The 15137-nt window shown below is 45.2% G+C and overlaps 1 protein-coding gene across 1 annotated transcript in view; it reads right to left on the bottom strand.

Annotated features, from left to right (window-relative positions):
- ARHGAP25 (Rho GTPase activating protein 25) overlaps nt 1–1440 on the bottom strand; it is a 624418-nt gene extending 622978 nt beyond the window's left edge. The window contains exon 1 of the mRNA XM_069618880.1: nt 1238–1440. Within this exon, the coding sequence (XP_069474981.1) occupies nt 1238–1307 (70 nt within the window). The 5' untranslated portion in view covers nt 1308–1440. The remainder of the gene's footprint in view (nt 1–1237) is intronic.
- Between the last annotated feature and the right edge of the window lie 13697 nt (nt 1441–15137).

The raw sequence follows: 15137 nt of genomic DNA, 5'->3' as shown, positions 1-15137 counted from the left end.
TTCCTGGCTTTCACTGGAGCTTTGGTTTCAAACGGCAGCTGAGTATTTGAACACCTTTGGATCTAGTAATTGCAGAAATGGTCTATAATGACTCTGAAAATTGTTTGGGTCACTCACATTGTTGCATAAACTGGTAAATAGTAATGTCCTGATGAAGTAATGTGCATTAGAAGGTGGTATTTGGGCATTGTAAATTGCGCTTGGTATGTGGTAACAGAGCCTGAATATGTGATGCTGTGCCTTGTTAGTCTCAACAGGCCTACGTGTCAGTATTCGAGCATGTGATGTTGCCTCTAATGGCAATACGTGGGTCTGTAACACGGTGCCTTGCAAATGATAATTACACCTGGCTTATTAGGGTTTATCTGGCATAGGACGGCAGTACTTTGGTATTTGATGTTGCATGTGACATATGACGTCGTCAGTACCTTGGCATATGAGGCTGCACCATCCATAATTATCACAGACAGGCCGTTTCTTCTTTCTGTATCCTGTAACTAAGTAAGCTTTGCATGTAACAGCGCCACGATGCCCGAGGGCAGCTTTGTGCACTTTATAAATGTACAAAATAAATAAATAAATAAATAAAAATAATGGCAGCTCATAGGCAGGTGAGGATGTATTTCGCATGTAATGACTATACCTGGCTCATGAGGCTTCACCTGGAATTGAATAGCATTAACTATCCATGTCAGACTGTTTTGGCATAAGAGGGGTGGGCCCCTGAACTATGATGGGTCTCATGTGTGTGCCACAGGCAAATAATTGCTGCACCTCAGGCACCACCAGCCATCAACCATAAATTAACACGGACATTCACTTAAATAACCTGGCGTCTGCCCTAAGAAACGTTTTATTGTGTTACTTTTAAAAAAATTGCAGTTTTTGTTTACATCAGTGACGCCCCTTTCCTGTATTAAAATTCGTGTTCCATCACTCCCGTTGATGTGATGTTGGGGGTCAAAAGGTCATGTGATATCAGACGTCATCAACCTAGAACGGATAATACAGTAAGATGAGCCTTCCTTGTAAAGATAGCAGGCTGATGCTCTGAAATATCTGCAGCAGTCATCCAACCCACTGAGCCTATCTCCAGATACCTGCTATGAGTTAATAGTAACAGGGACCGACCGGCAGCGGAAGTGTGTCGGGAACGCCGCCCGTGCATTTCCTTTCCAGGTGCACATGCAGGTAAAGAATCGAGCAACAGAGCAGTGCGAAATGATTGGGCACCTACCCATTTTACAGCTCCTGGGCATCCTGAGTGACATCTTGAGGAACCGTGGCGGGAGGAAGGTGTCCGACATGGGGTACCGGTCCGGACTGCCGCCGCTTCCTGACGGGGACCCTGGTTTCTCCTCGCACCTCGTTCCGTTTTCCCTCTGCGTTGCGCAGCTGGCAGGGTGCAGCCACTCCACAACTCCCGGCGTTTCTACTCCCCAAAAGTGCCAGGCGAACCCCTCACTCTTACTTCCAGCGTCGCCTACACATGCAGCGGAAGCCAAGTTTTCGTTCTTTGCGTCAGTGCGTAGTTACCGCTGTAATGTCCTTGGTATAACCTATTTCGTGCTCGCCACGCTCACATTCTCCTGTCTTCGCATCCAAATTCGGCGATGCCTACTGGGCCCTCGGTGGCGCTAAAAGCCTCCCAAAGTGCCGCCGTGCCCAGCTTCCGTGTCTCCAGCAGCGCGCAGCACACCCCCATCAAAGCCCCCGCCAAACCCTGCAGGAGGCAGCCTGCGCATAACCCCTCCTTCCTCCGCAGCGCATCGGCGCGCGCCCTTTGAGGAAGTGGGTGTCGAGACAGCCACCCTTTCAACTTAAACGTGTGTCACCTTCACTTGTTCAAACAGGGCGGGTTTCGGCGGGAGCTTTCTCATGCAGGTAGCGCACCCATCTGAAAGACTCGCAACTGGATAAAAAAAGCGAGGCGAGGTGAAGAGCCTTCTGAGGCGACCTGTGCCTTACATGCTGCTACATTCCCGCCATCTGCGAACAAACCTTGTTTGGTCCAAGGGTAATAAAATGAGTACTATTGGCTAACAATACCACTATTCCCCCGCGGGCCATAAGACGGCATCAGCAGCCAGCTCGGTAATAGCAACATGTGTTATTTAAACGGCTTGGATACCGCTACGCGGTTTACTTGTTGTATTAAAAACAAATATATAGCAACCTTTTGATTTGGTGTCTCCATTCTAAAAAAAATCCTATTTGGAAGCGCGTGATTTGGGTTCAGTTGTCTTTTCTTGTTCCATAGCCGTGGCCATTAACATTTTCGGAAACATGACAAGAGAATTCCTGACACTCCCAGCCAAATGGGAATTTCCTGGATTTTGAGAACGATTTGTTGTAATGCAGACCACATGTTTCCCAATCAAGGTGCATGCATGGCCCAGGGGGGTGATCGCCTGGGCTAGACAGCTGCGCACATCTGTGACGACAGCCATTTCTGGGCACTACGTCAAGAGGGCTGAATGCAGCGGCGCACTGGTCTTTGGGGAAATTGGGAAATGTTCCGACTGGCCCTAGGTCATATATTGAAACTCAGACATCTGGCACTAACTAGCACACTGTGTGGAAATCGCCCGGCTTCCTCAGAGGGAGTCTTTTACTGGGAATCAGTTCTTGGGTTTGGGTGGGAGACCGGATGGGTAGTCAAACCAGCTTCTGTGGTAACTCATCTGAACCCACAACATATTCTTGTCATATGTTATGTTGAGCTACTAACATGGCACTGATGTGCCTTCTGGTCTCAATGGTGATGAGGGGGGTGCGAGGGCGGCTGTTAGGGTCGGAGGAATGTAAATTGCCTTGAGGTGGGAGCTATTCAAATCGTGCAGCTCTTTTATTTACTCATTTTGTATAAAAGACTTTTACAACGGGTGGTGTGGGCACATCGAACACAATGGCGTAACACACAACAATTCATGGTCAGTGGCAGCAGGTGAAATTCTCTAGCACAGGCGGATTAACATATTTACAAATAGGCGCAAGCGAGTAAGCACAGCAGGAGAGCCCTAGGTAATCTCTCTCTCTTTTCTCTCCCCCTATATCTCTCAGACTAAAAAAGTCGGCCTCATTACGAGTTAGGCAGTAAGTGGTAAAATTGGCAGTAACAGAGTTTCCGCCAATTTTACCACTATGCCAAATTAGGAGTTTAGGTTTTGAGTGGAGGATTTACCTCCAGCAAAACCCTGGAGGTAAATTTTCCCACTTAACGCAGAAAAATCCTCAGAATTGGTGGAATTACAGTGACTGTAATTCCGCAGTGGAAATTACGCAAAAAAAGCCCCATTGGGTCCAATGTACCCAAAATAAATGGGGAATTACACTGCCACCACCATTTGTAATCATGTGGACATTTTGCACAACCAATTGGCGGTACCAGTAATTCATCAGGGTTATTTTTTGGTTGATTTACCTCCAATTTCCCATCTAACTCGTAATGAGGGCCCCAGTGTACCCATGTGCAACAAGTATTATGATCAACCTACTCCTTTCCCAAAATTCTCTTCCCTCCTCACCTGTGTCACAGGATCCAGATCCGTCCTTGGAGATGCAGCGTTGTGATGTATGGTCTTTCCCTTTCTTTTGACGATTGCTCCTACCTCGAGAGGAAGCCACAGTGACCGTCGGCTGAACGGCGGCCCCATGACTCCCTTCCAGAAGATGGATGGGAGCGGGGAAAAAGACGCAATGTCACAAAAAAAAACAGAATGTATTCGCCTAGTACCAGTGGAGGTAGCGATCCAAACCGGATACGTCATACCCAGATATGTAGAAGGAGAGCACAGGGTACGTTAGAAGCACTCAATGGATTGGAATGAAAAGAGAAGAGAAGAAACAATGGCTTAGAAGGAGGAGCCAAGAGAGAGAAGTCGGCTCAGAGAAAATGGACAGCTGGGGAAACAAAGCAAGGTAAGCAAAAAAGAGAAAGGGAGGAAACCCCAACGGTAACAGATAAGGGGAAGCAAGTGAGCTAGTCCGTAAGGGAAGTGAAAGCAGGGCAAAGAGAGAAGCAGGGAGAGAGAGTGAGAGAGAGAGAGAGAGAGAGAGAGAGAGGTTCTGTGTGGAACGAAAGGGACAAAACTAGAGTAAAACCGTAACAAGAGGAAACTCAGAAGCAGCGGTTGCAACGTGCCGACCGCCGGGAGAGAGAGTGTTTTGAACCTCCCGGCGGTGGCGGCCACGATGAAAAAGACTAGACCAACACCAGAGAAACGGAGGATAACGTGATGGGACAATTAATGGCGTCCCAACCTCCATTTCTTCCATTTGCTCCAGGAACCCACATGCATGACGGTATGCCCCCCTTTGTGCCCTGGTTTACCAGGATGGGCCTTATGGAACTTCTTAACCAGTCTGCGAGCATGGACAAAAAAAGCAGGTTCCCAAGAGTCCTCCGACCAAGGGTACCCCTTCCAGCTGACCAGATACTCCAGCCTACCACGACTGTAACGGGAGTCACAGATCTGTGAGACTTCATATTCAGCTTCAGATTCCATAGGAGCTTGTGGAACACTGGAGAGTGGTCTAGGTGTCTCATCTGGTACATAGGGTTTAAGAAGAGAAGAATGAAAAACAGGATGAAAACGGCTTTGAGCCAGAGGTAGGTTAAGTCTGAAAGATACAGGGTTAATTTGAGTGGATATGGGGAAAGGACCCAAGAAGCGGGGAGACAATTTAGAGGGATGCAGCCACTTGGGAAAGAATCTGTCCGAGAGCCAGACTTTGGAGCCCACCTTCCACTCAGGACAGGCCCTGCAATGCATATCGGCTCTCTTCTTGGATTGTAATTTGGCGGCCTCCAGACTAAGTTTGGCAGATTGATGCGCTTCCAGTATTTTAGTCAATGTAGCTTCTATAGCTGGTACCTTAGTCAGCCCTGTGTGATTGGGAAAGAGACTGCGGGGGTGAAGGCCATAGTTGCAGAAGAATGGAGAGAGACCCGTAGCCGTGTGTTTGGCATTGTTGTAGGCAAATTCGACTGTTGGAACTAGCGCTGCCCAGTCATTCTGCTGTTGGTTAACAAAACATCAGAGATATTGCTCTAGTGTAGCATTAAGTCTCTCTGTTTGTCCATTAGTCTGCGGATGAAATCCTGAAGACAAAGCCCTATCGATCCCCAACAGCTGACAAAGCTCTTTCCAGAAATTGGAGGTGTATTGACTTCCACGGTCTGACAAAATCTGATCGGGGAGACCATGGAGTCTGAATATATCACATACAAAAGCCCCCGCCATACCTGCCGCGGTAAGGATACTTGACAATGGAGAGAAATGGCCCATCTTGGTTAGGGAGTCTATTGTTACCATGGTGCAAGATTCAGTAGCAGGTAAGTCTACAATGAAGTCTGTGGTAACATGACCCTAAGGTCAAGTAGGAAGTGGTCGCTGCTCAATGAGATCTAGAGGTTTGTCTGATAAGTATTTACTCTTGAGACAGGCAGGACAGGAGCAAACATACTTTGACATCTTCAGGAAGCATAGGCCAGAAAAAGTCTGTTTTATGAGATGCAGGGTGATAGTCTGACCTCTATGCCCCGCTATCTTGTTATCATGACACCCTTCCAGGACTATGTGTTGTAAATCCTTCGTGGGCAGGTGTAAACAGTGTCCTCGGAATAAGAGACCCTCTTTTTCTGTTAGATTGCCCACCATTTCCTGAGATATGGAGTTGGGAACAGTCACTTCCCTGACCTGTTGTAAGAACCTCTCCAAAAGACAGACAAACCAGTTCCTGGGAAATAAAACATCAGGAGGAAGTTTCCGAGAGAGATCGGAAGAGGATGTCCGGGTAAGGGTGTCAGCAACTGTGTTTTGACTTCCAGGCAAGTAGGTGATACTAAAGTCAAACTGGGAAAATAAATGAGCCCACCCTGCCTGTCTGGAATTAAGACACTCCATATATTGTAGAACTTGGAGGTTTTTATGATCCGTTTTTATAACAAAAGGGAAAGTACCCCCTTGCAGCTGATGATGCCACTCTTCACAGGCTGTCTTCATAACCAAGAGTTCTTTTTCGAGCACTGAGTAGTTGCGTTGACTCACCAACAAGGTCTTAGATAGATAAGCAATTGGATGTTCAAGACCTTGAAATTCTTGAAGAAGAACAGCTCAGATGGCAGCTGCCGAGGCATCGGATTCGATGATAAACTGCTTCCCTTGATCAGGTTGTCTTAAGATAGGAGCTCAGCAGAATAGGTTTTTGAGGTATCTGAAACTGTCTTCCACAGCCGAAGTCCACTGAAAAGGTCTGGAGGCTTTTTTAAGAAGTGATGTGATAGGTACCACAACTTCAGAAAACCTCGGTATGAAGCAGCGGTAGAAGTTCGCTAATCCCAAAAATCGTTGAACTTCTTTGATCGAGATGGGAGCAGGCCACTCAACGATGGCGGATACCTTCTTAGGATCCATCATTATTCCCTGTTCAGAGAGAATATAACTCAAATATAGAACAGAAGATACCTAGAAAGTACACTTCTCCAGTTTGGTAAGTAGATGATTGTCTTTGAGTCGACGTAGGACTTCCTCCAAGTGTGTGCTACCGCAACTGATTCTTGGCCAAATCTATTCATGGGTTATGCTTTCTAAGCCACGAAATGCCCAAGATAATCGGGAAATGAGCAGCCCGAATATTATCAAAGTGGATGAACTCTGTATGCTGCATGATTGTGAGTTTCAAGCTCTCTGTGGTCTGGGTAATGGGTCCAATGTAAGTGGACTTTGTCTACTCCTTCCATCTGTTGTCCTTCCTTACGTTCCAAACTTCCAAGACCTTTTCCCTTTGCCCATATTGTGTCAATAAAGTTCCCTGCAGCCCCGCAATCAAGGAGTGTGAGGGTCTCGATGGGTTTCTGGTTGACCCATAACTGGACTGTGACTACCATGAGACGGGAATCCTCCTGGATATCGGTAAATGCCACTGTGATGGACACATAGGGACTTGAACTGTAGCTGTACCCTCGGGAACCCGTCCCCCCTAGCACCGAGGGCGTCCATTTCCCGGACGACGTGAAGGAACTTCTTTGCAGTCTCTAAGGATGTGTTGGTCAGAACCACAATAAGCACACAGACCCTTCTCTCGACGTCTTTTCCTCTCTTCCTGGGTGAGTGGTGCCCGTGTAGCGGCATACTGCATTGGTTCTTCTTGTGACAGAAGGAGAGGATGTAGAGATCACTGGGGAACTGCCATAAGCAAAATTACCATGCGGTTTCCTTTTTTCATTGCACCTTTCTTGTATCTGGAATTTAATCTGGAGCACAGAAGAGAGGAGATCTGTGAAAGTAGAAGGTCGGGAGGAGCGTGCTAGCTCATCTTTTATCTCCTCTCTGAAACCTCTGCGGAATATGGCGTATTGAGCCTGGTCCGGCCATCCGGCGTTCGAGGCTAGCCTTTTAAAGGTAATAATGTAGGATAACATATCCATGGAACCTTGATGGACATCGAGTAGTTCCTCGCATGCAGAAAAGGATATTTCAGGGCGTTCGAAAGTCTGTTTCAGTAGGTTGATAAACCCCCCAAAATCTTGTTCTATGGGATTTGCGCTCGTGACTAAGGGTGTGGCCCAGGCTAGTGCATTTCCAGTCATGTTTGAGATCATATAACCCACTTTTGAGTGATCCGTAGCGAACAAGGTAGGTCTAAACTTGAAGTAGACCTGGCAGGCATCGAGGAATGGTAGGGCCATGGGAGGCAATTATGCTTGCTGTGGTTCACGGGAGGTGATTAATTGTTTCAATACAGCATTTTCATTCTTCAGTACTTGCATTTCTAAGACAGGCTCTGCATGGCACCTAGCAGTTCCTGAATCTGCTACACGGTTGCCCTATTTGCAGATAGATGTTGGTGTTGCAATCTGTTATGATCAACCTCCTCCTTGCCCAAAATCGACCCTTCTCTACCCTCCTCACCTGTGTCACAGGATTCAGATCTGTCCTCAGAGATGCGGCGTTGTGATGCATAGTCTTTCCCTTTCTTATGACGATTGCTCCTACCTCGAGAGGAAGCCACAGTGACCGTCAGCTGAACAGCGGCCCCGTGACTCCCTTCCCAAAGATGGATGGGAGCGGGGAAAAAGCTGCAATGGCACAAAAAACCCTGAATGTATTCACCTGGTACCAGTGGAGGTAGAGATCCAAACCGATTAAGTGATACCCAGATATGTAGAAGGAGAGGACAGGGTACATTAGAAGCACCTGACGGATTGGAATAAAAAGAGAACAGAAGAAACAATGACTTAGAAGGAGGAGCCAGGAGAAAGAAGTCGGCTAGGAGAAAATGGACAGCAGGGGAAACAAAGCAAGGTAAGCAAAAAAGAGAAAGGGAGGAAATCCCAAGGGTAACGGAGAAGGGGAAGCAAGCGAGTGAGTCCGGAAGGGAAGCAAAAGCAGAGCAAAGAGAGAAGCAGTGAGAGAGAGAGAGAGAGAGAGAGAGAGAGAGAGAGAGAGAGAGAGAGAGATGTTCCGGTGTGGAACGAAAGGGACACAACTAGGGTCAAATCGTAACAAGAGGAAACTCAGAAGCAGCGGTTGCAACGCGCTGACCGCCGGGAGAGAGAGTGTTTTGAACCTCTCGGCGGCGGCGGCCATGATGAAAAAGACTAGACCAACACCAGGCAAACAGAGGATAATGTGATGGGGCGATTAATGGCGTTCCAACCTCCATTTCTTCCATATGCTCCAGGAACCCACATGCATGACAACAAACATGAACTGGCAATTGACGGATATGGGAAACGGGCAGCTGAGAAACTCCATTCATTACCATAATTTGAATGGTAAGGATTATGGAAGGCACAAAGCTTAGTATGTTTGTTGGCAGATTGAGAGCCACTTGAAAACTCACTCTTACATGCTCAGGTGCTGTGCTTATTGGCCCGCTGTTACTTTTGCCTTTTTCTGGGCAATGGCTGTGTAGAGGAGCAGACGTGCATGTCACTGATAGACCTCACCCCTCCGACCTATTGGATGAACAACAGGAAGACACTGCATGACACCTGGAATTTATTCCAATACCGCAACAAGTGTATGAGAGGCGTTACAGACTCAGACAACTGTACCGAATGTACCCTGGAACTGAAGTGGTAGCAGGAGATTTGCAGAATATCAAGGAGCTGTAAAGGGAACTTGACAGGTGCAAAGTGATGTCTTAAGGAGAAGATACGATGACACACTGAAACGATATGAGAATAATTAAAGAATGAAGAGGCAACTGAAGAAATAAGAGTTAGCATACATTCAAGTAAGAAAAAAAAGAATATATACAAAGAAGATGTGTAACCAGATGAGTAATGCATTTATGCATGCAGAAACGCATGGTAGATGAGTCACATAGAAGCATGATGCAGTGGAAAATATGACATTGGTGAAGCGGCCATGTTGAAAAGAAAGATGCCGGCTCCAAATAATAGTAACCAAAAGTGTCGTAGGAGAGAGACCAGAGCTGACAGAGACTGGAAATATAAATGTGTGCATGAATAAAGAATACCTGTTGGCCAGAGATCAAGGTTGCCACAGCAAGAAGCTACTGAAGGGCATAAGAGGAGTTAACAAGGATAAGCCATGCACGCAGGACATGTTTCTCTCATTAAGTAAATGAGTGAGCATTTGCGAATGGCAAGTATTGACGAATTAAGATGCAGAAAAGCATTTGTGAGACGAAGCAACCAAATCTCCAGAGGCCGGAGAGGGTAATGACACTTGACATAATTGAATCAAATAGCACTTAATTGAAGGTGAAATTGACAAAATCGTGGTCTCTTCACACATGGTGTAAGACCAGAAAACAAGGCCTATTAATGAGCTTCAGGCAAAGATAACGATGTGCCTTAACTCCCTTAAAGTTCCAGAGAAGAGAACATCCAGCAAGGTCAAGTACAAAGAAGAAGCCTTGGCTGAAGGCTTAGCCGATGAGAGTTGGTAGACTAATCGGACAAGTGGGCAGTAGTCTGATGTTACTTACATGCTGATAGTGAGCCGAGTGTCCGAATTTGGGAGAGAAAGCCAACCAATCAAAAGGCCTATGCAATGGTGAGCATACATTATTGCAGAAGCCAATCTGCTACTGTTATGCAGTTATAATCTGTGTTATACGTAGTTAGTGGGAAGTTCGAGGCTTGCCTACCAGACTACCAGACATTGTGCGGCCAATAATGTTACTAATACTTACAGAACCTATAAGTAGATGTGTTCCCTTACCAATCCCTCTGTCTGATAGGTTGACGCACGTCAAGATATAAAGCCTTTGTGTACTTGAAATATAACTGAGAATGTGTGGACTACCACTTGTTGTTCGCCAGGTTTCCCTACTTTATTGAACTGATAACAAAGTAGTATTTTGACATATTCTTTGAGTCTGTCCGGATATTTGGACCCAAGATTATTTGTTATGGTAATTCCATTCTGTGCATAGAAACACCCAAGAAGTGCTACTGCAAACCTGTCAGGGGCAGCATGAGTCATCAGGCAGAGCAAGGGCCAGAATCCTTACACATTTTTTCCTGAGGTCTACGCTGTTGTTCCTCCCACAAGCCTCAGACGCCTCTCAAATAGTGCACCCAATTGCAGGCCAAAATGAAATTCCCCCCACTTCCACCAAGTTTTGAGGCAGCACCTGAAATTTACTTTGAGAGTGGTGCTGCAACCCTTTAGGGGATTCCTCATGATAAAATGATGAGCAGAAAAGATAAAAAGCAAAGTGTGCCCCATGACACAGTGGGTTCACCATCCCTTGGTTTAAGGGCTGTGCTGTGGCTTCGGGAAGGTGGCGGGAAGTAGGATGTCAGTGAAAGAAAGGAAGTTTCGACAGGCGGGGTAGGATAGAAAATCCAATAGCACCTCCATCTCGAGTTGGCTGTCCCTCTGGCAACTAGCCAGGTGAGGATCACTGTCTGGGTTTCTTGTTATGCTATGTGCAACAGCTGAACCAGAACAAAAGCAGGTTTGTATGCAACATTCACCAATTTTTAAAGATTATCTCTCAGGAATTCGCATATGTACAAACTGCAAGCTGTCTCGTGAAGGCAGGATGGTACTGTCTTGTCCATTAACAGCTATTTTGCACTACAAAAATGTGAGAGAGGGTCTGCTTGTTTGGAGTAGGGCAATCTTGACTGATTTGTGCTCTAGTTTTTACAACTTTTACACAATTTGGTATGATTTCTGGGTTGAGTTTCAGAGAGTTGCTTTTGCGTGGTTTTGAAGCTAGTGTTGGTTGCCTGGTCAGTTTGGGATGTGTGGGCCCTTATAATATGGGGGAATGCTCTGATATCAAAATATTGAGCATGTAAGATATGTTATACTCAATTTGGCGGATAGTTCTGCCATTTAATCTTGACTCTGTAGGGTGAATTATAGGCAATTTAGGGGCATGGCCCTACGGTCCAAAGCCAGACCATGGTGGGTGCAGGATATGTGCTCTATATGGAGAGAACTCCTGTCTAAAAACCTGATCATATATGTTTGGAATGTGTGAATTAAGGGGATAGGACTGTCTAAAGCCTGATCATGTTCATTGCGGGATATGTGATTTAGGGGACTAGTGCTGCTGTCAAAAAGCCTGACCAACAGGCTGTCCATTGCCAGAGCACAATACAGCAATGTCCAGACAAACCTCAGTACTATGAGACCACGATGGTATTGATTTGACACAGTAGAAGAGCTGTGTAACATAACATAATATTGTGACATCTCCATCTAGTGGGGGTCAGCAATGTATGTTTGTATGTATGAATGGGTTTAATAACATATGAAACTAGCTGGGAAGCAACAGAGAACACCGAGGGAGTTTCAGGTGAGGTTGCAGGAGTAGCAGAGGAGCTGGGATGGATAGGGGGAGAAGGACAGGACTCCAGAGGGGGAGAATTGGGGTCGAGTGGAGTCAGCAGCGATTGTCCAGATGCTCTTTGAAGATTAGGTTCTTCATGTCCTTCCTGACATGTAGAATGGAGGGGGCAGTCTTATCTGCATTCGTAACCTGCTCCAGAGATGGTGTGCAGGAGGAAAAGGCCTGTTTCCTGCATTTTCCCTCTTCTTGCAGTTCTATGTTTCCAAGCCTTTGTGTCTTTATGGGTGAAATCTTGCAAAGTAACATAAAACAAATGTCAGTCTAGACAGTGGATTTGTCTCCTCTGTTCCTTTTTTCTATAATTTAAATTTCACCACCCCAGAATCTATCAGCAGTCACGGGGTGGAGAGAGAAGGGTAACTGCCCAATCCTGGTTGCACGATAATAAGTTGGCACCTCCTCAGATTATTACGTTTGTGGGTGTGATGAGTGGTATATAAAGTAGATGCACTGTGACAGAAGGGGACACATGGACATCATTTAGGAGTTGCCAGGGGTCGAAGTTGTGACCCCGGAGGTCTCCCTTGCTACTCAGCAAAAACAGGGGATTCCATATGTGTAACACTTTGAGCAGTGACCCTAAATTAGAAAGAATAGGAATAACAAATAATTTGTCTTTCTGGAATTTTAAACAATAATTGCTAGACTCATTAAAGGTTTATTTCAGGCACGCTTCAGGGGATGAGTCCATGATTTAGTCTGTTCTTAAACACCTAAAATTCACAAGGCAGACAAAATCCTTCAAAAAGCATTTAGAGAAGAATAAGGATCCATTTCGGACTATGTTTTTTGCTTTTCACAAGTTGCAGTTATAGCATGCTTTTTTTCTGCAGATACATATGGTGATCCAATCTTGTATGACATGTATATCACATTACATTGATATTGTAACCATATTTTTCATAGTGTACAATGCTATGTGTGACCACTGCCTGTTTCGTCAAGGGGTAAATGGTCGCGTTCAATCGCTTCCTGTGATGTCACTTCAGGGTGGGGTCAAATTACATCACTTCCTGTGATGTCATCAGAGGCCAATGGTTATGTGATGTCACTTCCGCTACCCCTGGCATTTTGGTGAAGTGACATCCCTGGAGGGAGAGCTGCCACGAATCACCAAAGGAGATCTACAGAAATTTAATCTGAGGGAAATATTGGAAGAGTGTTGAAGATTGCTATTGCTGGGGAGACTAGAAAGAAGAGACTGTGGGGCTGATTCATGGAATTATTTGCGCCGAAAAACAGGGATTTGTGCGCCATTCTGCCCACAATTCCCCATTTGTTAAACAGGGATTTGCGAGCAGAATGGAGCACATCCCGTTTTTCGGTGCAAATAATTCCATGAATCAGCCCATGTGATTCTTCACTGGACCCAAAGAGAGAGAAGTGCTATTTTTTATTTCTTTTAATTTAAATTGGTTTATACAAACTTTTTAAAATGAATATCACATAACATCCAGTCATCATCTTCAAATATCATGCAACTGATCAATTAATCAAACATCTTCCATTCAGGCTTTTCTAGGCTTGTCCATCATGCAATTGTACTATTCCAATGGAGCATTTTCCAAGATTCTTTCCAGAAGTCTCATTGCTGCCAATACCAAACTCACATTGTCCAGACCGACTACAATCCTATTCCACCAATACTCAGCAGATATCAAAGTCAGAGAAGTGCTATGGGATCCAATTGACTAGAGTGCTGGCCAGAATCCTGTTTTTTGCTACAAGCGAAGCTCTGCCCAGTCCCAGAGTGCCAAGCCCATAGATTTCCAAAAGTAAGTAGATTGTCCAACAAAAGGACACTGTGGGGACCTATTTAATTAACCCATTCCCTTTCATTGGTGGGTTCTTTTCACAGTGGGTGGATGGGCAAACTGTGTAGATCCTTTGCATATTTGACTGAACATTCATTTAATTAATTCCCCTTTGGCAAAACACTGATGGGTGATTTTTGTTAACATTCAAAATTAACAAAGCTTATTCCGAGGGTACGCTGAAAACTATAGCCTGTAACGTAATTGGGTAATCCTGTTTCTCCTGTTGAGGAAGAGGGGTGCCCTTGTCCTTAAACTAAATAAATCCCTAAACTGTCAACTTCCCCAATGCAGGCCTTTAAGTGAAGGGGGGTTTGAAAATCCAAAATTCCTAATCATCTCCATTTTTCTGTCCAACTTCCCCAACACAGGCCTTCAAGTGAAGGGGGGTTTGAAAATCCAAAATTCCTAATCATCTCCATTTTTCTGTCCAACTTCCCCAACACAGGCCTTCAAGTGAAGGGCCCAGACCTGGCCTTTGAATAGAAGGGTGCTGCATGTAAATGATGCTTGGGTTTTTGGGGCTTGGAGTAGAAGTGCTCTGCAAAAGTGAGGCTTCATGTATCCAACACTGAACATGCAATGTATGGCTTGCTTTAAAGTCACACTGTGCTTATTTCAAAGCAAAATTCTGTGTGAAATAATAATTGCCATCTACATTTATACAAATCTGTAAACAAAACTGCTAACCTTTTTAAGTGTGCAGGAAAACTGAAATTTACAAACCAACTTGTGCAATTTATTCATGTAAAAAGAAGTTTAAATATAAGCAACAGAGAAGGTGACGTGTGTAGTTTTAGTGTGATCTCCATTACCTATAATTCAAATAAATATAAATATAGTTTCTCTACACTGGCCTGGCTCTTGGCTCGTTGGTGGCACAGGGCAAGGCATCCAAGTGGCATGATATGAGTCTAAAATAGGGCAAAACAAATAATCCATTAAACAGTTTGTTGTGTGACATCTTGATTGGGGAGGGAAGGAACGCGCCGTGTTGAGGGTGGCCTCTCAATAAACCGTAACAAAATGCAGAGGCGAGGGTGAGAAGCACCTGAAATTTACTAACCCAGGACTAGTGTTCAAAGGAGATCTAGCCCCTGTAGCCTCCTTCAGGTTGATGTTCTAGGACACTCCCGCAGTGTGGGCTTCTTCTGTGTTCTTGGACTTGTACAGCATCTCCAATCTATGGGATTCTTTTCTAGGTCTACCTATTCCAAAGGGTGGGTTCTCCCTTAGCTATAAACAGAGATTGCGATAGAAAGAAGCCTGCATTGGACAGCAGGAAGATAGAATGGTCACAAGAACATGTGGAATTCAGAGTATCTCCTTCCTCATAGAGGACACAATTGTGGAAGACATGTTGTATTCAAGTGAAATGAAGTTGGTGGTAAGGGGTTTAGAAAAAACAACATTGCCACTGAAAACATACTATGAAATTGCTCTTCAATGCTTAAGTCATTGGTCTGCTTAATA

This window comes from Ambystoma mexicanum, chromosome 10 (genome assembly GCF_040938575.1).
Source record: "Ambystoma mexicanum isolate Mex_15411 chromosome 10, UKY_AmexF1_1, whole genome shotgun sequence".
Taxonomy (NCBI): domain Eukaryota; kingdom Metazoa; phylum Chordata; class Amphibia; order Caudata; family Ambystomatidae; genus Ambystoma; species Ambystoma mexicanum.
The sequence above is the reverse complement of the archived record's forward strand: the minus strand, read 5'-3'. Positions and strand labels throughout refer to the sequence as shown.